This window comes from Hyperolius riggenbachi, chromosome 10 (genome assembly GCF_040937935.1).
Source record: "Hyperolius riggenbachi isolate aHypRig1 chromosome 10, aHypRig1.pri, whole genome shotgun sequence".
NCBI lineage: Eukaryota > Metazoa > Chordata > Amphibia > Anura > Hyperoliidae > Hyperolius > Hyperolius riggenbachi.
Window position 1 is genome coordinate 107,833,596 of NC_090655.1, and position 23,801 is coordinate 107,857,396.

Genomic DNA, 23,801 nt, shown 5'->3' on the forward strand with positions numbered 1-23,801 from the left:
CCAATGAGATGCAACTAATTCTGAAGGAGGATGCATGCATGAATGCAGGATTATGCAAGTGTATGCAGCTTGAAAAATACATTTGCATACAGTATTTGCATAAATCTGCATTAAAGTGGGCCTGAACTCTTGCACAGCACAAATGGAAAACAGAGAGAAATGCACCGTGTGTGTTTTTAGAGAGAAGAGTCTAATTCCCCCTCATCTGTAAGTAATCACAAGCGTAATCTGATCTCTCAGCTGTGTCAGCACAGAAATTCGGTGGTCCTCGGCAGCCACAGCTAATATGTAAACACAGGATTTTGTCTGTTTCCATGAAAGCAGGAAGTAGACACACTGCATATTTACTGCAGTTCTGTAAGCTGCAACAACAGAAAAGTTTTTCTTTAAAGGCTGTTGGGTATCTTTTAGAGCAGAGAGGAAATTGAGTTCAGGTCCACTTTAGCTAGGTACTATTTGCATGTCATTGATCGTCCCTACTTATGATCACTCAGTTAAAGGTAAAACTATGGTTTGTTGGTCATTTCTGCTAGGTCAGCAGAAAAATTAACTTCTAATCAACATACAGTACAATCCAACCATTTTTGTCAAACTATTTATTAAAGTAAATGGGAACCCAATGCAAAACAAAAAAAAAATGCCAGCTACTTACCTAAGGAGAGGGAAGGCTGTGGGTCCTAATAAACCTTCCCTCTCCACTCCTGATGCCCTCCGTGCAGTGCTTCCATCCCCCTTTTGAATCCCCCACTGCGGGGGACTTCGGAAGTCTTCAGGAGCCGAGTCCTCACAAAGACAGGCGGCTCCATACCGCATGAGTGCGATTGCACGATAGAGGACGCTCGTGCATGTGCAGTATGAAGCGGCCTGTCTTCTGGAGCACTTGGGCTCCCGAAGACTTCCCGGAGCCTTCCTTCGGCGGCAGAGATAGCAGCATTTGACTGATTTGCTCGAATGCTGTTATGGAGGATCCTGCGCTGGGCACCGAGAGAGGAGGGGGAGGGCTCTATAGGACCCAGAGCCTTCCCTCTGCTTAGGTAAGTATCTGTCTTTTTTTTTCAGCATTTGGTTCCCATTTACTTTAATTGGAAGTATGATAGGGATTGTGTTCACTAGCTTGTACTGCATAAAAGGTAGCCACACAGTATACAATAAAATTATCCAATTTTACAGCAATTCGATAAAAACAATAATTTCTACAAAGAAATCAGATTGAAAATTTCGTCATGTAGAGCCGCAAGCAATTTTCAGAGTTTTCGATAATTTTTTTTTAGATTGGGGAAAAATTTAACACCCGTGGTACATTGATCAGATTTTTCAAATGTTACATACAATCAATCAAAAAATGTATTGCAAATCTTGAATTATTATTATCCACTTCGCATCCAGACCTTGTTTTCAACTTATTGACCAGAGCAGTTTTGACAGTTTAGCTATGTCCCTATTTAATCAGAAATAACTTTATCCCTACTTATGACACAGAAATGAAATATATATTGTTTTTTTCAAGACAAACTAAGCTTTCATTGTATGCCATTTTTTTCCCTCAAACAATTTTGTTTTCTATGAATTTTAATTGGAAAACAAAGAAAAAATAGAAAAAACATGTATTTCTCAGTTTTACCAATTCCAGTTGAAAAATAAAAAGTGCTACTGTAGATAAAAAACACAAAATTTGTTTGGCTATTCTTACTGCTTATCAAAAAACTTAGATTATGTTCCTGTCACAATTTATGGTGAAGATATTTGATTCTGAAATAATGCTACAGAGTGTGTTTTTCACTATGAAATGAGAAAATACAAGTATTTTTAATAGTAAAAATCAATCTTATTAGCTCAGGAAAGTTATATTCCCATTCACCAATTAGTTCTGCATCAGATAGTACCAAAAATGTGCACAGGAGCAAGCCCAATCCTGCACAGCACTGCTTCTGCTACAAGACGTATATCTACTGACCTGTGGCTTAGATGAAGTCCCAGAGGACGTATATCTACTGACCTGTGGACGAAGTGGTTATTTAGTATTTATACAGCGCCAACATCTTCCATAGTGCTGGGCCAATTTAAGGGAAGCCAATTAACGTATCTGTATGTTTTTGGGATGAGGGAGGAAACCCACACAGACACGGGGAGAACATACAAACTCTGTGCAGATAATGCCCTGGCTGGGATTTGAACCGAGGGGACCCAGTGCTGCAAGGCGAGAGTGCTAACCACTAGGCTACCGTGCGCGAAAAAAAATGTATGGTGTTTGGCCAGCTTTGAGAGATACTGAACTTCAGCAAAGACAGCAGCATACTAGGCAAGGTTCAGATTCCCAAACTGGAGAAAAGATAAATGACACCAGACAGCATCTCTCTCAAAACTCTGTTTCTGAAATTTGGATGTACAGCATAGCAACATCATAAATGTCCTCTGGATCCGGAAAGACCAATAAAACTGGAAAAATAATCACCTACCTAATGTTTACAACACGTCTACAACACAAAGATTCTTGGGTGAAAATTCATCTTTTAAAAAACCAGCAGCAACCTTGCTTTCCCCTCATTCTGTTAGCCCTTACTATTGCCAAAATGTTATACTATAGGGTTGCTGGGCCTATTACGGCCTGGTATAACATTTGGCTTGAAAAAGCAAAGTTAGCTGAGATGCAGCCTAATCCACAGTGCGCATCCTGGGAACAAGGGAAGCCAAAATTCTGTAGTACTCTCTGGGTGCAAAACCGCAGACGCCATCTGTATTAACAGTAAATTTCAGGACAAGAATTCAATTGTTGTGTAACCATTGTTTTTAAATATGAAATGTCCTGCTTACTGGCTAACTTCTAAAAACACTTTCCAGGAAGACTTGGCCTCAACAAACAAGAGACCTCTTCATCATACCTTGTGTCTTCCAAGAGGAAATACAAAGAAAAAGAAGGAATTAGATTTTTGTGCATTATGAAGAAGATCGAATCATTAATAAAGGAAGTTGGCCTGTTGCATTGCTTGTCAAGTGCAGCTGGGAGAAGACAGTTGATAATAATAATAAGGAAACTCAGGTACAATGCTGCAAAGGGAAGAAAAATCCATGATGAATAGTATCTGTTGAGGATGAAAATAAATATAAATAACTTGGAGAGGATGAGCAACGTGATATATATCTCGTTTCATGAAACTGGAAGCACCTTGTCTGCTCCGTTCCTCTGCCCAAGAAGAGAAGACTCCAGCTGCTCGTAGTCAACAATTTCCAGTGTTTAAAAAGCAGTCTTTGTAGTAATGTTTGGAATTTGTAGAATGTCTTGGTGGTCTTTTCTACAGCATTTGCGTAGGAGCCACAGCACCATCATCTCATGGGAGACAGCAACAATACTGAACCACAAGACATTAGAAAACGTAACACTAAAATGACCAAAACATTAGAAAGGTCTCTGGATCAAAAATAAGGGGAAAGGCAAAGAAGTAGAGCAGAAGCAAAACCAGGCAAAAAGTTTAGGATTTTAAAGGTAGAATGATAGAAGCTGGTTATTGCGGTGCACTCTCTTCCCTGCACTGCGCCTAACCTGGGCGCTGCCATAGACATAATGGTATTATGTCCATTGCCACGCAGCAGTGCAATTCAGGTTTGGGCAATCGCCAAATCCCAAATTACTTCTCCCTCCAAGTTGCTATGACTTGGAGGGGGAATAGTAATTAATATTGCCCACAATTTGTGTGGCATCAAATAGGATAGCAGGATCCGCACCGTCTAAAATCAAAATTTATTTGAACATTTAAAATCTATAACAGGCAATACTGAGTGTGAGCCGGGTCACCATGACGCACGGCGTTTCAAAGTTTAGCTCTTTCCTCAGATGGCTGTAGCACACACTCTAACATTCAAAGCCTCACTGCTGTTATATATAGCCATGGAGAGGACCTGATGGAAGACTCTGTAAATTCCAAACTATTTGCATACATACATATTCATGAGCTATACATATTGCACATATCCAATGATATTCACCATCATATATATACTTATCTATGTACATTAAGGAGTCAAACGTCAGAGCGTAGAACATATGTACACTCAGACCTACTTTCCGTAGAAAAATCCACGGAGTTCAGTCCCTCATTGTGTACTTCTCTCTTCCGCGGTGTCAGCCAATCAGCAACAAGCCGACACCGTCCGCTCGGCTTAGTTTCTCCTCCTCCAGCCGCTAGCCAATCACATGCGCGGCTACAGCGTCTGCTCAAAGACTTAAATCATGCGTATATAATGACGCTTGGCAGCATGTGAAGACGCATGGAAACGCCCACACACCCACCCCCGCTGGCCAATGAAATTAAGAGCGACATCGTCCGCTCTAGAACAAGTAAACACAATACACGTGTACTGAAATGCATAAACACGGCGGCAGATGACTGTGCGAGCGTCCCCAACCGCACCACAGGTCGCCAAAAACGCCACAACAGTGCAACTATATAGCCTTTAGAGTCAGTCGGCCTGAAAGCACACCCTAAGTTCAAAATGTATCACAATGCATACACAAAAAATTTTTTTTTGTAAGAAAAGTTCATATTTATCAAAAATACTAAAACTGCATATTTATCAAAAATACAAAGACTATATATAAAGAGCCCAGGGTGTAACTTCCAACCCACCGACCAATCAAATAATCCACAAAGCTTAATACTCAAAACCTCCTAGGTCATCACATTTGTTAAATCATATTCCCTATTTAAACCTTTAGGCTCCAAAGTCTCTAGTTTCTTAATCCAATAGTGTTCTCTTTTCAGTAACTGTTTATGTCTCTCACCTCCTCTCCTCAATGTAGGGACCCCCTCTAACACCTGTACACGTAACTGTGATAAGCCATGATTGAAAGTAGTAAAATGATGTGAAACCGCTAACTCTAAGTTTTTATTCCTAATCGAGCTAAACTTTGAAACGCCGTGCGTCATGGTGACCCGGCTCACACTCAGTATTGCCTGTTCTAGATTTTAAATGTTCAAATAAATTTTGATTTTAAACGGTGCGGATCCTGCTATCCTATTTGATGTAACACCCTGTGCACTCCAGGGTTGATCGCTGCACGTCAAGCCACATTGGTGCTGTCACAATTGAAGATTACACAATTTGTGTGGCAGCAGGAGGAGCCATGATTCGTCTCAAACTGCGCCAAAAGGAAGGGTGGCAAGCATCCACGTACGCGGAATTAGGGGAAGCAAATCATTGACCTGTTAATATGTCCTTCAGTATTTTTTTTAATCTGCCACCAAAGATCAATGCAGGTGCCAACGAATGAAGGGCCAAATACTCAGACTGGTGAGGTTGTGTTTAATACTATAAACATCTAAGTGTTATCTGCTAGTCATAATGCCATTCAGTGATGATGAATGATCTGTACTGATTTCTGTCCCATAAATATCTTATAGATGTTAATGTGTTCTGCCAATAGCTAAAATTATTAGTTTACAATTGCCAGTAATATTCTTAACTAAAGCCTGGTAAAAGAAAGATTGTTCTCAGGGGCGTAGCAATAGGGGGTGCAGAGGTTGCGAACGCATCGGGGCCCTCCCTCAACTACAGTATTAGCTCTCTATTGGTCCTGTGCTCATAATAATCACTTCTATAAATACCTTGAATAATGGTAATCATTAACAAACTGCTCCCCATTCCCTTCTTGCACCTCTGACACTGTAGTTTCCATTGGCAGGTTTTGGTGCACCGTATCAATTGTTATGTTTAGAGTGATTGGGGGGCCCCAATGTAAAATTTGCATCGGGGCCCACAGCTCCTTAGCTACGCCACTGATTATTCTTCTATTAGCCCATACCTTCTGTTATTGACAGAGGCACCCACATCTTATAACAACATTAAAGAGGAACTTCAGCGAAAAGGGGGGGGGGGAGGGGAATCAATATACTGCAAAGTGAGAAGTAATCATCTTTATTACTGGCAGACATGAAAAAACAAAGAGCACCAACTACCACTAATAATGTGATAGGCTAAAATGTTTTTTTGTTTGTTTTTTATAGATATACATATGAACAGAGGAAGATACTGGTTGCTTAGCAGTTGAAAACAGCTGCTATTTCCCACATTGCAACAAGGCTCACAGACAGGAAACTGTCAGGACCTAGATCCTGAAATCACACTGTGGGAGGGGTTTCAGCACAATATCAGCCATAATGACCCCCCTGATGATCCATTTGAGAAAAGGTAAAGATTTCTCATTGGAAAAGGGGCATCAGGGGTATTAGTTTTGCAGAACTGTAAGTAGCTGGAAGGCAATTATCGATTTTTCCCATAAATGGATCCCATGTTTCCAAGCAGAACAAAGGCCAACCCTAGATTAATAATAAACAGTGCATACAGTGTTAAAATTCTGAGTGCATGCAAGTAGCAGCAATGGTATCTCCATGAGCTCATTAACCTACAAGCACCTGTTCTGTTCATGACAGTTATTAATACATTTTCCAACCAGACTTATGTTCTTCAATAACCTAAAGTGGAGAAGTTAGTGAATCAGTCCTATCCTGTTTACAATGCATGTATAGGTCCACAGCAAAGGCAATGACACTCGAGGTGAGGACAGGTGACCTTACTGACTATATTTACATAGAAGATGCAAACTTAAGGTGCATAAACATGTACTCTTGCTGTTGCCTGTAGGTATTGGGACTGAATACCGAGGGCAACAGTTCTGGACCCAAAGCTCATACAGAGGTGTACACTGAATAAAAGCTGAGCGACATGTTCTGTGACTTTGGATGGGAGAGGAAGAATAACAAGAAGATGTTGGCGGGCTTGGAAAGGAGGAGTACAATGCACTTGGCCATCAGCAAGCTAGATCTTTAAGCAACTTCGGAGGAGACCTGCACACATGGTAGATTCTCAGCAAACTTGAACCCAGAAGGCCACCTGTGAGGAGTACATTCTAGCATTTATACCAGGCTTTCTTTACACCTCATACACTCAGTGCCAGTATATGTAACTGATCTTTGAGTGCTGCTTGGCCACGCCACCATATGAGAGCATGTCAGGACCACACCCTCTCCCCATGTGATCATTAGTTTACCCTCTGCATTGGTGAACTGGGTGGTGGCAAGCTTGCCATGCTGGCAGCGTTGGGTCATCCCTTTGCTGTTCAGACAAAGCTGCTGCCTTCCCTTTTGATTAGTGTTTATGGGGAAGGGCAGGTCCACCTCAAACTGAAGTTCTTGCTATTAGCATATCAGTTTCACTGCATTAGCATAAACCATAATCCATTACCCTTTCAGCATGTCGCTCAATTCTGATATGACCAGGTCAAGGGTTACCAACTTTTGGCAACTAAAAAAAGAAATTTAACCCAGGCTTGCTGGACTACTTGTGCTCTCCAGTTTTCTCCATCTGTAAGTGTAAGGCCACAGCATTGCTGTTATGTACAGGAACACTCACAGTCACTTATCAGTGTGCCTGCTCTAAATCAACTGGAGGTCACATTACAGAATGTAAATAACAGCTTTTGGAGTCTGGTTAATTTTGATATAAAAAGCAGGAGATTTCTGCTTTACAAGTTCTGAAGAGAGAAAAGAAGGATTTGCACTTACCATACTGGGGAAGGTGGGATGTAGACAAGTTTTCCCCCGTAAATGTTTTTAAGTGCTTGCTAAGATGGGCCATTTCCTGCAGTGCAAGACTATTGTAAATATGAAATAAACCTCTTTTTATTAACTCATGTGGAAAGGGTTGTATGTTGTAACAGTCACAAATGCAAAACTGAGCAACTATGTCTTGCTCTGTGCAATGTAACAAAACACAGGTTAGAAATAAAGACAGGGAAAGGTTCTAAGCCAGCACTAACAATGAAGAGCACTGATAAACGCGGAAGTAATGGCTTTCTCATTGTTACTGCACAGAAACTAGGAAAGAAAACATCTCCATGTAGTTTGAAAGTTTTTAATGTGGGTTTCCTCCAACGTACCAAAAACATACAGATAAGTTAATGGGCTTTCCCCAAAATTTGTCTTAAGCCTCATCTACACGCGTAGATGAGGCTCCGATGTGTGTTATCAATCGAGCCGCTGATGCGGCTCGATTGATAAGCTCCGACAGGTCGGATCTTGCTACAGCCGATTCCCTGCTCATTCCCCGCCAGGGGACAATGGCAGGGAATCGAGTGTAAGATAAGCGGCGCGGCGTGGGGACGAGCGGGTATAGAATCCGGCGCGGGCGAGCGGGGACGCGGAAGAGGCGATCCGGCGGCTAATCGAGCCGCCGGATTGGAGCCTCATCTACGCATGTAGATGAGGCTTAAAGAAAACCTGAACTGAAAATTAAAAGTCAAAATAAGCTTACACAAGTCATTACTTGCGTTCCATGTAGTCTACTCCTCAGTGTCTTTCTCCTGTCCCGCGTCCTATTTGTTCACTGTGATCAAGGGAATTTTCCGTCCTCCATTTTGAAAATGGCCATTACCCATAACAGCTTTCTGGTCAGCACACAGTTAAACTGTAGCATCGCCCACTTGAGCCATAGGGAAACATGGACATTACCTGGTACATCAGTTTTCCTCTCAGCTATAACTGACAGCAACTGATATATTTCAGATCTGACAAAATATTGTCAGAAATGGAAGGGATTATTGTCAGAAGAAAAAGGTGAGCTTCTGAGAAGAACTGATGGCAAGGTAACTATGCAATGTTCATTTGAAGTTACCTCATGTGTTTATTTACAATATTTTTACTCAGTACAGGTTCTCTTTAAGACTATGATGTGGCAGCAGACAAAAATAAAAAAAGCGCTCACTTTAATGTACAGAAGAGATATGTGCAGGGCAGTTTCTAGGCTAAATTGCACCCAGGGCGAGGGAGTAAAAATGATGTTCCCCTCCCCACCGCCGTGGACTTACGAACCCTTACTCTTTAGGGACAGTCACAAGTAGATCTGCCTACTTACTACAGACCAGGAAAACACACAGGCGAAGAGAGCCCAGAAAGCCGACTCCTCCATGGGCGCCGTACACTGACAACCCACACTACCGCTACAGGATATCAGGTGTCATCATGCGGTCTTGATGTGATGATGACTTGATGATGACTTAAAGTCTGACGCAGGCAGCCTAGGAGGAGTCAAGGACAGTGGTCAAGCTGGTAATCTTCTTCCATTTGGCTGCACCACGCGTCACCAGCTCCCTAGCAGTTATGTCCTTCTGCCTGAGCCCCTTTCTTCTATTTACCGCTCTGCACCCAGGGTGGTTGCCCTGCCGCACTGCCCAAGAACCGGCCCTGGATATGTGGCTAGCCAGCAGAGGAATAATTTCACCTTGAGAAGTTGCTGGTACACCTGTATGGGTGTTCCAGCAGTAGAGCTTTGTCCCTCTAGCCGGGGACTGGGCTTGTGGTACAGTATAATCTTGTTAAAGTAAAGTCCAAGGGACCAGGAAAAGTGGTTTACTAGATCAGAAATTGTTGTAGAAATGGCCCCGCATGCCCTGGTACATTCTCTGCTGCAAAGGACCAACTTGAACATGTGGTGCACTACAAGATTAAGTTTATTTTAGGGCTGCATAGCCAGGCTGGACAAAACACTGGTACAGCATCTGCTGCCAGATTCTCCCCACCACCTTTGAGAGGATCTACAGAGCTGCACCATTAGCTCATCTACACAACTTTGATCGCTCCTTCTGTAGTCCTACAGAAGTATACATCCTTTTGGCCTCTCTTATGCTACGTCTACACGTAGAGATTTGGCTTATCAATCGAGCCGCTAATGCGGCTCGATTGATAAGATCCGACAGGTCGGATCTCGCCACCGCCGATTCCCTGCTTGTTCCCCACGAGGGGACAATGGCAGGGAATCGAGCGGAAGATAAGCGGCGCCAGCGGGGACGAGGGCGGATCGAATCCGATGCACGCACGGGCGAGCGGGGACGTGGTGGGTACGTGCAGGGAGGCGATCCGGCGGCTAATCGAGCCGCCGGAACGCTCCATGTAGATTAGCCTTTAGACTATGATGGACATGTGACTATAGTAAGGATAACATTGCAAGTACCTCTGAGAAAGATTTAGTGACAAGTCTGTATACTCTGTCATGCTAGGAACAGGCCAGACAATTTTGTGTTAGATAGATGGTTCGATATATAATTTCCATCATGACCGATATTATTTTCGATAATTTTTCTGTTCAATTTCTCATAGAAGTGAATAGAAATTGATAAAAGATAATAGAATCGAGCGAGAAATCGAACGGAAAAACGAATTGAAAATTGATTGAACAGAAAATCAACTGAAAAAAACGCATCGTGTGTATCTAGCATAAAACTCCGCAGAAGTAGTCAGCACTTTATAAATTAAAATATAAACACAAACTTAGAGTGCCCATTGTGAGGTTTATGGATTAGATTGACATTGGGGATGACTGCTAAAGCAGTGTCCCTCAGCGCAATTTAACCAGCACTGCAACTGCAATATAGAACCTTAACATAAGGAACCTGCCTGTTATGGATAAGGTTTCCGCCAACAGGGATATGTGAGGGAGCAGGATGGAGTTGTACTTTGTACTGGTTGAACTCGATGGAAGTATGTCTTTTTTCAACCAAAATAACTATGTAACTATGTAAGACCCAGGCGGAATCCATCGCTTCCGGGTCTCGGCGCTTGTACTCCGCTGATGACGCTGCTGCTGGAACGCAAGCCGCACATCCTGATAAGCGGAGGGCACGTTCCCAGCACGCTCTCTACAGATGTAAACAATAGTCAGCTGACCACGTTCAGCTTGTATTTGACCATTCTTGTCTGCTGTTAATAACCCTTGTTTTGATTCCTGGAAACTCTTGCTTGCTGCCTGGACCAACCTCTGCCTGTTAACTGGATACTCTTGCCTGCCGTCTGGATTGACCTCTGCCTGTTAACTGGATACTCTTGCCTGCCGACTGGACCGACCTCTGCCTGTTAACTGGATACTCTTGCATGCTACCTGGATTGACCATTGCTTGTTACGGGACACTCTGGTTATACCTAGACTAATCCTTGCATGTTGCTTGAATAACCTTGCATGTGGACCTTGCATGAACTCTCTCACAAACTGCCTGGACCATTCACTGCCTGTTCCTGAAACATCTGTCATTGCTGGCATTCGACGCTGCGGGCCTCATCCTCCTGAATCAAGGTAATAGTATTGTGTGATACTTATGAACTATTGAACAGTGTTACTTGCCTCAGTGGGGTTCTGACGGGTTATTGTCCTCTCTACTTCAGTCTGTATGCCTTGCACGTCAAGACCTGGGGGTAACTGTAGTCAGGAGACAAATAACGTGTCTTGTTCATGCGGGGGCTTGTCTATAGGTGAAGACCGTGGGTTGGGCTCAGAGCCATGGCAATAGATTGGGGCATAGAGACTGGGGACATACCCTGTCAGGCCTTACACTTAACAGACTCTGGGTGCCACACCAAAAAGACTTAGGCACCAATATGGGCAGGGCTTGGCAAATAATATTTCTGGTTCCTCTTGGGATTTGCTAGCATGGGGGAAGGAGAATAGGAAGAGTATTAACCTCCCTGGCAGTATGGAGGAGTCCGGCTTGTCCAGGGAAAAATAGCTGAAAACAGTATGGAGGAGTCAGGCTTGTCCTGCATTTCTAAGGCAGGGATGTTTTTTTCCGCATGCAATTTTGTTACATTAAAATTGCATTCATAACAGGGATGCAAAAATTTGCACATAAATGTGCATTTTTCGTGCGAAAGAACACATTTTTCTGTCAAAAAGCTAAAGAGTGGGGAAACTGTGGCCTAGAAAAAATAAATGAAGAAATTAAACTTAACTTATTTTTTGACATGATTTTGTGTTTGAAACTTTTATGATACTCAAAATGTATACTAAACTCTTGCCTGACACATTTTGGTAAGTTATGCTGGATACACACGATACATTTAATACGGTTGATTCTCCACTCGATAATTTTCTCCGCTCGATTCTCTTATATTCTGCACGTTTTTCTTATCTTTTTCCATTCACTTCTATGAAAAATCAAGCGGTAAAATGATCGAGAGTAATACTGGACATGATGGAATTTATCAATCGAACGCATCTATGGAGTGGAAAAACGTAACATGTGTACCTAGCATTATAGGCAAAAATAACTTGAACCACTTTTTTGCACGTAAATCCAGCCAAAATTGAATGCCAGGGAGGCTACAAGACACAGGGGAGGAGGGTAATGTTTGGTTTGGAGTAGGAACACTATTTAGCACTGGGAGATTTATTGGAGATTTTCGGGCAGGAGAATGTAATAGTCTGCTATTGGCTGCTGCATTAACAGTTCAGCAAAAATATGCGGAGGTGTGTAGTCCAGAGGAGTCCCAAGACTTACTCCAGATACAGAAAAAACACAGAGACCAGGAGCCCCTTATGGTGTAGTACAGGGTTTCTCAACGTTTCACGGGTATGTAGCCCTTTTGAAAGCCTGTGTTGGCCAAGTATCCCTTGATATGGTAAAGTCTATCTCAAGTATCCCTTATACAGATACACCTAATAGTAGTACATGATAATCGTTTCTAAACAGTTTCCAATGATTTTCTATTGTTTTTAATTAGCTTAAATACTAGTTTGGCTGTTTATACAGGATTTATTATTTTCTGAAACTATAAATGTATTTAACGTAATTAAATAAATCAAGATCAAGTACCCCCTGGACCCATCAGAAGTACCCCCTGGGGTACGCATACCACATGTTGAGAACCTGATGAGAAATTGAGAAAGGTGTAGTATATTAATGTCAAGTTCTGGATAAATACAAAGTGATGAGGTACTTACATAGGTGGATTGCAAGACCAGCAACCACAGTATAAAAGCAAGTGAGGAAATCCTGTCCCCACTCTGGCTCTTTGACTTCAAAATGTATGGGTCGCACTCCAGAAAAAAATGATTGTTTGGGTACACAAAAACAATTGACAGCAACCTCCAGTAGCTAGGGGGCTGCAAACAATATCACTGGGAGGGAGAAGGTGCCCCAAAAAATAACCATGGATGTAATAAACATAAATGGCTTACCTCTAAGAAGAAGGGGCAATGCCAATATAAGAAAGAAATTTTAATAATCAGATACAAAAACGATAATGCATTTCATGGAGCACAGTCCGCTTCCTCAGATCAAATTTAGCAGAGTCTGCGTAGCCAAAGTGCAGAGCACCTAAAAGTTCAGCAAAAAAGATGCACAGTGCTAGAACTGTGAGAGCCCTTATTCAATTAACGTTTCCTCCTAAGTTGTCTCCTAGGTGATATTCACACACTATAGCCCATATGCAATTAATTTTTCTACTAAGTTTTCTCCTATGTGATATTTTTAAACTTGTCAATAAAATACCTTTTAAGCCATCAGAAAGCAAATCCTTCAACATCTGTAAGAAGGCCCTCAAAACACACCTTTTCACTCTGGCCTACTTCCCCTCATTGGTACTCTAAACTGCAGCTGAACTCTGGTCCCCTACCTTTCGTGTCCTTACCTCTCCCTCTAGATTTTAAGCATTAGGCAGGGTCCTCCTTCTTGTGTCTCCTACCTGTCCACGCACCTCCTTTACCGTACACCCATCCTATGGATCTGAGTGAACTTGACATGCCTAATTTCCATGCTCCCATCCAGTTACTGACTAAGCATTACCTTGTAGGGCCAGTGCACACCAAAAACCGCTAGCGGATCTGCAAACGTTTTTTGGAGCGTTTTTGTGTAGCAAATTTGATATTTTGCTACAGTAAAGCTGTTACTGAACAGCTTCTTTAACAAAACCGCTTGGAAAACTGCTCTGATCTAGCGTTTATCAGAGCGGTTTTCCACTTTCCAATACTTAAAGTGAACCTAAAGTCAGTAAAAAAAAACGAGATTAACTCACCTGGGGCTTCCCTCAGCCCCCTGCAGACGATCGGTGCCCTCGCAGCTCCGCTCCGATGTCCCAGGACCCGCCGGCGAGCACTTCCGGTTTGGCCGTCACCGGCCGACAGGCATGGGAACGCGAGTGATTGTTCGCGTTCCCAGCCTGTATATCGCCCCCTATGCTGCTATTGCGGCCAGGAGGTCGCAATAGCAGCATAGGGGGCGATATACAGGCTGGGAACGCGAACAATCACTCGCGTTCCCATGCCTGTCGGCCGGTGACGGCCAAACCGGAAGTGCTCGCCGGCGGGTCCTGGGACATCGGAGCGGAGCTGCGAGGGCACCGATCGTCTGCAGGGGGCTGAGGGAAGCCCCAGGTGAGTTAATCTCGGGTTTTTTTACTGACTTTAGGTTCACTTTAACATTGAGGCAAAATCGCCTCAGAAATCCTAAAAATGCTGCAGGACTTAAGCTTGCGTTTGGGGAAAAAACTAACAACTCTGGTGTGCACCATCCCATTGCAATACATTAGCCAAGCGTTTTTAAAAACACTCAGAACCGCTCATGGTGTCCACCAGCCCATACTCCTACTGTGCTGCATGATATGGTTTGCATGTATTCCTGCATTGTCTTATTGCTGTATGTCATCACTAAATATTGTCTGTAACCCTAATGTCCAGCACTGCATAATATGTTTAATAAATACAATAAATAAATAAAATACTCAAAATAATTTTGACAGTACTTTTTCACCTACTTTTTGGTACTTCTTCAGTTTATAAGTGCTGGAAAGTTATTTGACATAGAAGATGAAAAATTATCTCCTTGGAGAAAACTCGGGAGAAAAAAAGTTAATTGCATCAAGTTTCTTGTATGGCGGCGATCTGTATCTTGTATTTTTTTAATTCTTTCAGTAAATTTATCTGTGCTCCGGGGACGAATAAAGTTCTTACATTCCATGATCCAATTGCAAATTCCATATTCCGTTTCCTAAGTCGACTGCCATTAATATGTACCTGTTTCCGAGGCTTCTCTGAAGGTTTCAAACAATTAGGTTTTTACAGGAACAGGTTGTTAGCCCATTGCCCAACCCCCAGACTTGGAGGACCAGGGTATCTAATTTAGTATGGCATATCACCTTTGACCTGTCCGGCTAGGGAGGCCCTAGCAGTAGCTAAGCTACTGCTGGCATAGCTCTCAGGATTACTTACTCACGGAAGCCCTGTCACTGCGACAAAGTAAAGGTGCGTACACAAGTCTGATTTTTCCAAACAACCAGTCGCTCAGACATCAAGTCAGACGTGTGTACAAACCAGCTGAACGATCGTTTGTACACACGTCTGACTTGACGTCCAAACGACCAGTCTGAACGACCGGTCATTTAGAAAAATCAGATGTGTGCATGTACCTTAAGGATACCTTTGATGCCCCAGGGCACCATAATCTCCTTAGCAGTAATCCCGAGTCAGGCTCGGGGTGGAAATCTGCAGCTCAGAGCGGTAATCTGTGTGAGTTATATGCAAGACCTGCTGCAGATCTCTCTGTGGAATGTGTTTTTTCTTGCTTTTAGGGTCTAAAAGCGTGTGAAAAATTTGCATGGCTTTTGGACCCCAAATCTAGAAATAATCATAACGCCAGGGAGGTTAAACCGGCCCTGTAAGGGCCTGAGCACATTAATGTACTTCTGTCCGGAAACAAGCATGCAGCTTATCATGGCAGACTTCAGTGATCTGCATGCTTGTTTAGGGTCTATGGCTTAAAATATAAATGGCAAAGTTTCAGAAGGGCAGCCTGACAATTAGTATTGTTTAAAAGGAAACAAATATGGCAACCTCCACTTCACTCTTACCTCAGGTTTCCTTTAATAAAGGAACAGGCCAAGGTACAACCAAGCAACAGCCGCTGTCGGTTTCAGGGTTGGTAGCTCTCTGCGTGATGCTGCCAAAGTGTACCACTTGAAGGACTGGTAGCTGCAATCATTAGGTGAGAGCCTCTGACAGGTTCTCTTTAACTTGGCTCATAGAATAAAATGACCTTAAGTTCACCTTTGCAAGTCAAAAATCATTAGCTGTTATGGATAATAACAATTATACTAAAAGAAATGTTTCAGATGATCAGGACATACGTTTTCAAACAATTATTTTTAGTGCAGAATACAGTTACAGTGTGTGTTTGCACTATAACAATGTTGTTATGGCTGCAACGCTTGCAGGAGAATTGTCAGGAAAAAGGATCTACTCAGCCTGATCTTTCAGAGACGCCATCAACATACATATCGTGACCCTGTGACCCTCTTCTCAAAACAATGATGCATTTTAACGGGTGTCACAAACTTGTTTTCTATACACTAATCCCACCCTAAGTTGCTATCACTTGTTGAAAGACTATTTCTAATCGTTTTATTAAAGAGAACTCCGTCACAGGAAGTTCATGATGTCTTACTACAGCACAAGGTTCTGCAAAAGTTGCTTAAAGCAAACCAAAAATAACGTATCAAACAAGCAAATAACTGCAACTTCAGCACTTTGTATATTTCTTAAAGTGTACTTTATTTATTGTAATTTATGATGAGCATTTATATATGTCCTACGATAGAGTGAGATGCATAAATACTGTTTAATGTCCCTTCTTGAAAAAAAATTCTTTAAAGTTAGGACCTTCATACTTCCTAACCCTCATACTACATGGAAGTAGTAAGATAGAATAATGGTTGGCCAATCAAAATTGGATGTGTGTACCAGGCTTAATTCAGAAGATTTGAATATTTAGTTTACACAATAAATGCTTTCCTTTTTATTGGGTACAAGGATTTAGGTGGCTTAGGAGCTAGCACTCCATTTTGCAGCGCAAGAACCCCACTACTGCATGGAGATTGTACATTCTCCACATTTGTGTGTGTGGTCTCCCATGTTCCAAATACATAAAGACTTACCCTAAAAATGGCTATGTCTATGACTGACATATAACTATGGTTTTATGGTATACAACTATGGGATTAAATTCGACCCAGCAAGGCACTTCATAGAGAACAGTTCTCCAATAACAGCACCTTCTACAGCACAAAGTGTTGTGATTGGTCCAATGGTGTGGGCATAGTTTACTACAGCCTAGCCTAGCAGTTTGGGAGATGGCTGTCCAGCCAGTCATGTTAGCAGAATTCCCCTATGAAGTTTCTTGCTGGGCCCCTAAACTAGACTAGCTCCTTAAAGGGAACCAGAGAGGTTGGGGGGAAGCTTTAATACATACCTGGGGCTTCCTCCAGCCCCATAGGCACGGATCGCTCCCACGCCGCCGTCCTCTGCTGCCTGGATCCGCCGGTACCGGGTCCCGTCATTGCCGCTAGTCGGCCAGTCGGACGCGGCCGATTAGCCGCATCACACGGAGCTCCTTCTATACAAGTACGCATGAGGCTGCCTGCTGTGCAGCCGCATGCGTACATGTATGGAGGGAGCCCCTGTGATGCGGACAATTGGCCGCGTCCGCCGGAAGTGACGGGCCCGGTAACGGCGGTTCCAGGAAGCGGAGGATGGCGGCGTGGGAGCGATCCAGGCTTATGGGGCTGGAAGAAGCCCCAGGTATGTATAAAGGCTTGTTCTTTTTTTTTCAGCCCGTTCCTCTCTGGTTCCCTTTAAAGTGGACCGGAAGTGAGGGGTATATGGAGGCTGCCAGATTTATTTCCTTTTAAACCATACCAGTTGTCTGGTAAACATGCTAATCATTCTAACATCAGTAGTGTCTGAATCACACACCTTAAACAAGCAAGCGGCTAACGTCAGAATATTGTCAGAGACATCTGCTTGTTCAGGGTCTATGGCTAAAAGTATTAGAAGCAAAGGATCAGCAGCTCTGCCAGGCAAATACAGTAGTATTGTTTAACATTAAATAAATATGTCAGCCTCCATATCCCACTCACTTCAGTTGTCCTTTATATCCCCCTCCGAGGAACAGGTAATAACAAGACTATTATATGTAAAGTGCTGTAAAGGACGTTTGCGCTATACATAAATAAATCAGCTCTATACATCAGAACTAAAACTGGACTGGACTGAGGCACATGTGTCGAACTCCAGGCCTGGAGGGCCAGATCCATGCCAGGGTTTAGGATGGACTAAAAAAAGAGAGGAAAGTGTTCTACCTGATGGACCACACCTCTCTTGATTCAGACCCATCAATTCATTTGAGCTGTGTCAAAAATGTATGAAGGACTTGGCCCTCGAGGGAGCGGTTTGACATACCTGACTGAGGGATTTGTGTAGCTCCGCCACTCAAGGGGAGGAAGTATGAGAGCGACATGGAACGCAAGTGACTGTGACTTGGAGCGCAACGATTATAGGTGGCGACATGAGTAAGTTAACCCCCCGCTGCCACGGCCAGCAAGTTGTACTCGTAATTTCGAGTACAAGCGATGGAACTACACGTAGCTCAACTCTATACATGGATTAAGAAGCTCTGTATTTATGCCGTATATATAGACTAGACTATAGACTAGAAATCACACTTGCAAAACGCTAGCGCTTTTGCTAGCGTTTTGTTTTGGCGATTTTGGGCGACTAACGTGAAAAAAAATTGCCATTCACACTTGGCGATTTTTTCACGATCGTGATTTTTTCACGATCGCGATTAGCGCTTCTATAGCACTAAACACGATCGCCGGAAAATCGCCAGAAAATGGTGCAGGATACAAATTTGCATCTGCCAATTTGCATTAATCGCCGGCGATTAACGTTAATCAACCAAGTGAGAACGGGCCCATAGGGTATTATGGCACTAGCGCTTTAAAAAGCGCTAGCGCTTGAGCGTTTTGCTGAAATCGTCGGCAAAACGCTCAGTTGTGAACGGGGCCGTAGGGTTCTTTTACACTACACGTGATTCCAATTTTGATGCGATGTTACATACAATTCCAAGTTTTGATACAATTAAAAAAAAAGTCCTGCATGATGTGTTTTTTCTGCGTTTTTCTTCTCGTGTTGCTAGCATCCAGAAAAAAAAAAAATCAGAAATCAGAATCGCAAATCGGATTTGCCATTTGCAGTGTAAAAGAAGCATCAAGGGATCCCAAAGCAAGATAGAAATGGAGGCTGCCATATTTTATTTCCTTATAAACAATACCTGTTGCCTGGCAGTCCCTCTTTGGCTGCAATAGTGTCTGAATCACACACCTGAAACAAGAATGCAGCTAATCTTGTCAGAAACATTTGATCTGTATGCTTGTATAGAGGCAGAGGATCAGCATGCATGCATGAAAAAGGGTCGTGAGGAAATTTGGCCAGGGCTGTGAAGTCAGATGATATTTGTACTAACTCCACAGCCCTGGTAAGTATGAGGCTAGGTTCACAAAGGGACATTGCATTGTAAAGTTGCAATGCAACATTACAACTCAACGCCACAAACAAGTGGTAACGAAGTTTAACGCTGCATTACCGTCACATTAAGTAGGTACAGTAAAGCACACAAAGAAAAGTATGCTTTCCTGTACCTGGTAACGTGCGCATTTAAAAGTAATGCATTGCAGCAGTGCGTTACCATAACACAACACGTTACCATGCAACGCTAACGTCGCACTCTCACTGTGAACGTCGCATACTTTTTACTGCTGTGCGGTAAGCTGTGTTATAAAATTTTATAACGCAGCTCCGCAACGTCCTACTGTGAACCTAGTCTTAGACCATATATGTCAAACGCCGGCTCGCGGGCCGAATCAGGCCCTCAAAGCCATTAAATTTGGCCCTCAAGTGGTTTCCCCACTTTACATTATGTTTGGTGCATCCTAGACCACCAGGGAAGTTATACTGGAGGTGAAGCCATATTGGGGAAGGAGGGGGAAAGCACTAAACACCAGGGAACTGTATGGGGGGGGGGCAACTGGGACCTTTATAAGGGAGGAAGGTGGCAAGTAGACATTGAGGTTGGCCCGCGACTTGGCCCCTGTGTACAATTTTAGCCAACAAATTATGTACGTATTTGAGTTTGACACCCCAGCCTTAGACTAAGGAGTCGGAGTCGAGGAGTCAGAGCAATTTTGGGTACCTAGATTCGTGGTTTCATAAACTGAGGAGCCAGATGATTTTTGTACTGACTCCACAGCCCTGAATTTGGGCACCCAATTTCAGCTAGTAGAATATCGGTAAAATTTACAGATATTCTACAATTAAAAAATGTATAATATCGTAGTAAAATATCTGTGAATAATACCAATATTTTAGTACACCTTAACCTAACACTACCCTCACAGAAAACCCTCCCTTACCAATACCTAACGTTAACCTTCCCCCCATGGCTAAGCCTTAACAATACCCCCTACATCTAACAGTGATGCGAAGCAGTGCTTTTCAGCGCTGCTAGATTTGGGCGCAGCCCATTAGACTGTAATGGGAATCAGTCTATAGCGGCGCTCAGTGAGTAACGTCGGCTTCGTCAGAAGACGGAGCCGAAGTTGCTTAAACAATAATTTGGCCTCCAGCAATCGCTGGAAGCCAAATTATTTCATTCCCCCACTATCCATGGCGGCCTGGAGGGGGAATAGTAATAAAAACGGCCCGGACTTGTGCAGAAACAGGATCAGCCATATACCGCTGTATCCTGCGCCCAAGTCTACCGGCGTCGATTTCAAATGTACTCCCGTGATGGAACCCTGAGCAGGTGATGATAAAAACAAAATTTACACTTACCTGGGGCTTCCTCCAGCCCACCGTAGGCCACAAGGTCCCCCAGCTTCCTCCTGGCTACTTCCCTGGTCCCGGTTCCAGGACAACTTCACCCTGAAGTGATCAGGTCTGCTTCACGCTTCCGAATATAGCGCCATTGCGCAGGCTGGCTATGACGAGAGGACCGCACATGCGCAGGACTGTCATACCGGCCTGGGTAATGGCGCTATACACTGAATCGGAAAGCAGACCTGACGACTTCAGGCCAAAGTTGTCCTGCAACCAGAGCCGGGACCAGGGAAGGAGCCAGGAAGAACGACGGGGGACCTCACGGCCTACGGTGGGCTGGAGGAAGTCCCAGGTGAGTGTAAATTTTGTTTTTATCATCACCTGCTCAGGGTCCCTTTAACCCCCCCCCCCCCCCCCCCCCCACACACACACACACACACACACCTTACACTCCCCCCACACCTAACAAACTGACCCCCACTGCCAATTTACCACTAATAAGTTAATGCTGGGGTCATTATAAATTGCGGCTAACGCATGAAATTTGGGTGTCCAATATATAGCAGTTGCCTGCTATGTATTGGGTGCCCTGGGCACCCAAATGTCACAATATATAATGGCATCTATGAATCCACATTTCTCCTACTTTGATCAGCATGGCTGCCGGGTAACTGGTTTTTTTTTTTTTAAAGGAAGTAAATATGGCAGCCTCCATATACCTCTCACTTCAGGTTCCCTTTAAAAACAACTTTTTTTTATATAGCCTTTACAATTACAAATACACACCTACATAGCGTCATTATAGAACAAAAGAGCAATACAGATGAAAGTCTGACTCTGTGCACTGATTATCCATAGGAAAAATGAGATTACACCAGAGAATGCCGATTGTACTATGCATGCTTCTGCTAGCTGTGTGCATCTAATGACGTCTTCCGTCAGCTACGTTATAGTGAATACCCCCGCTACGACACCGGCGCAGTGACGCCATGCGGAAGCGGCTGTCCGCAGCCTAGCAACAAAGCAATTTGCGTAAAGTTGGTTGTGTGGCTAGGCCGGAGCCCCGCTGCTGTGGGGTACTCACGTGTCTGTGCCTTGCTGGAGGAAGCCGGTGTTCAGGCAGCGCCTCGCCTGCCTCCTCCACACCGAGTCCCGGCTGCTGAAGTGACGGAGCTTTCTGCACACCTGGGCTAGTCGCCCCAGCGCCTGGCGGTCCACATAGGAGAGGATGAGCAGGAGGATCTCCTCGGGCAGCTGCAGCAGGACGGGGCCCATGTCCGGGGTTGGCAGTGCTGTGGCGTCTGGGCTCTGCTGTTTGCCATGGTTGCTGGCCGGGTCACAGGTAGCTGAGAGTGGCAGCCATGTCAGTCTGCGAGGGAGTCACGTGACCCACAGCAGCGCCTGAATCCGTGCAGAGCATGCCCGACTGCTGTCCCTGCAGAAGCGCTTCCTCCTGGGCCCCAGCTATACACATCATTTTGGGTTTGCAATGCTTTATGTGCATTACAGTAGAATCCCTTAATGGTAAACTCCAAGGGACCGGGACAATTAGTTTACTATATCAGAAATTGCCATACAGAAGCACATAAAGGGCCTAATCCAATTCACCTTTTCTCCTAATGCTGGATCCACACCATACAATTCTTTTGGCAGATTTACATGCCAGATCAATTATTTCCAGCATGTCCGATCTGAGAATCAATTGATTCTTTTGAGGATATTCTGACAGATTTCCATAGAAACAAATGAAAATCGCTCAAAAAATTGATCGATTCTCAGATCGGACATGCTGGAAATAATTGATCTGGCAGGTAAATCTGCCAAAAAGATTGTATGGTGTGGATCCAGCATAAGTTTTCTCTTAGGTGATATTTTAAATGGTATCAGTAAAATTAATTTTAAAGTCTACCTGAGACGTTGAATAGAAATAAATTTTACATACCTGGGGATTCCTCCAGCCGTCCTTCAGGCCGATCACCCCCCCTCGCTGTTTTTCCGCGCCACCTGGATCCTCCGCTATTCGGCCCGGTAATTTCTTCAACTGGGGCAAGTCGGATCATGCACATTCCAGCTGTGTGCTCCCCCCACACCCTCTTCTTCCCATCGCGCTCCTGTCACTAGGATTGTCCTGTGCAGAATGCTTCCAAGCACAATGGGGGTGCAGATGGCCATGCTTACGTAGTACGCCCCGACAACAAGAATTACTGGACCAGATAGCGGAGGATCAAGGTGGCATGGGAGGACAGAGAGGGAGCAGTCAGCCTGGAGGGAGCTAGAGGAAGCCCCAGTAGTTCTATTATATCTGGATTTACTATACCAGGGATTACTCCCATATACATATAATGGTACTTGGTCGTAACATAGACATTTCGTTTACTATATTCAATTTTTATTATATCAGAGTTTACTATAACAAGATTATACTGTATTGAAATAAGTGGAACTGAACAAGAACTTTAGGTGAAGCTAGAGTAATTAAGCTTAAATAATTAAAGGGTACCTAATATAGCGGCAAAGCAAACATTTATACCTGGGGCTTTCTCCAGCCCCTTTCAGCCTGCTCGCTCTGCCGCCTCGTTTGTCCGCAATCCTCCCAGTAACTTCGGCCTGTCTGTGCAGTGCAGCCACGTGCGCTCCCCCGTTGCACTCCCGCGGCCGGTAACATTCTGCGCCCGGTGATGGGGCACGTGCATGCAACCGGGCTGCACATGCGCAGTAAGCTCCAACTCCCAAAGTTACCAAAAGGAATTGCGGACGAACGAGGAGGCGGCGGAGGACAGCGGGGGAGCAATCAGGCGAAGGGGGCTGGAGGAAACCCCAGGTATGGATAGACATGGGTTTGTACAGTGCCTAGCACACAAATAACTGCTGTGTTCCTTTTTTTCTTTCTCTGCCTGAAAGAGTTAAATATCAGGTATGTAAGTGGCTGACTCAGACAGGAAGTTACTACAGTGTGACCCTCACTGATAAGAAATTCCCCTTTTTATTCTTTCTTGCTCTGAAGGCCCATACACACGGGGCACAACTGTCACCACAAACACGTGGCACGCGCATGTCTGAGTGACAGTTGCCCCGTGTGTTTGACGCGCGCGCTTCGAACTGGCGCCGTACAGTAAAGTTGCCGTGCGATTGAACAGTTCAATTGCCGGCAACTTCTGTCTCCGCAACTGTCGCTAGTCTGCCACGCGTACTACGTGTGTATGCGGACTAGCGACGAGACAAAGGCAAGTGATTGGAACATCCGGCCGGGGGATGCTCCCTTTACAGACAGCTTCCGCCGCATCTCTGCCTTTCTGGCGAGACGTGTGGATAGCTGTTGCCGCCAGGGAGCTTTT

The 23,801-nt window shown here is 44.1% G+C and overlaps 1 protein-coding gene across 1 annotated transcript in view; it reads right to left on the reverse strand.

Annotated features, from left to right (window-relative positions):
* FBXW4 (F-box and WD repeat domain containing 4) overlaps positions 1 to 21,851 on the reverse strand; it is a 257,632-nt gene extending 235,781 nt beyond the window's left edge. The window contains exon 1 of the mRNA XM_068255667.1: positions 21,551 to 21,851. Within this exon, the coding sequence (XP_068111768.1) occupies positions 21,551 to 21,741 (191 nt within the window). The 5' untranslated portion in view covers positions 21,742 to 21,851. The remainder of the gene's footprint in view (positions 1 to 21,550) is intronic.
* Positions 21,852 to 23,801: the final 1,950 nt, after the last annotated feature.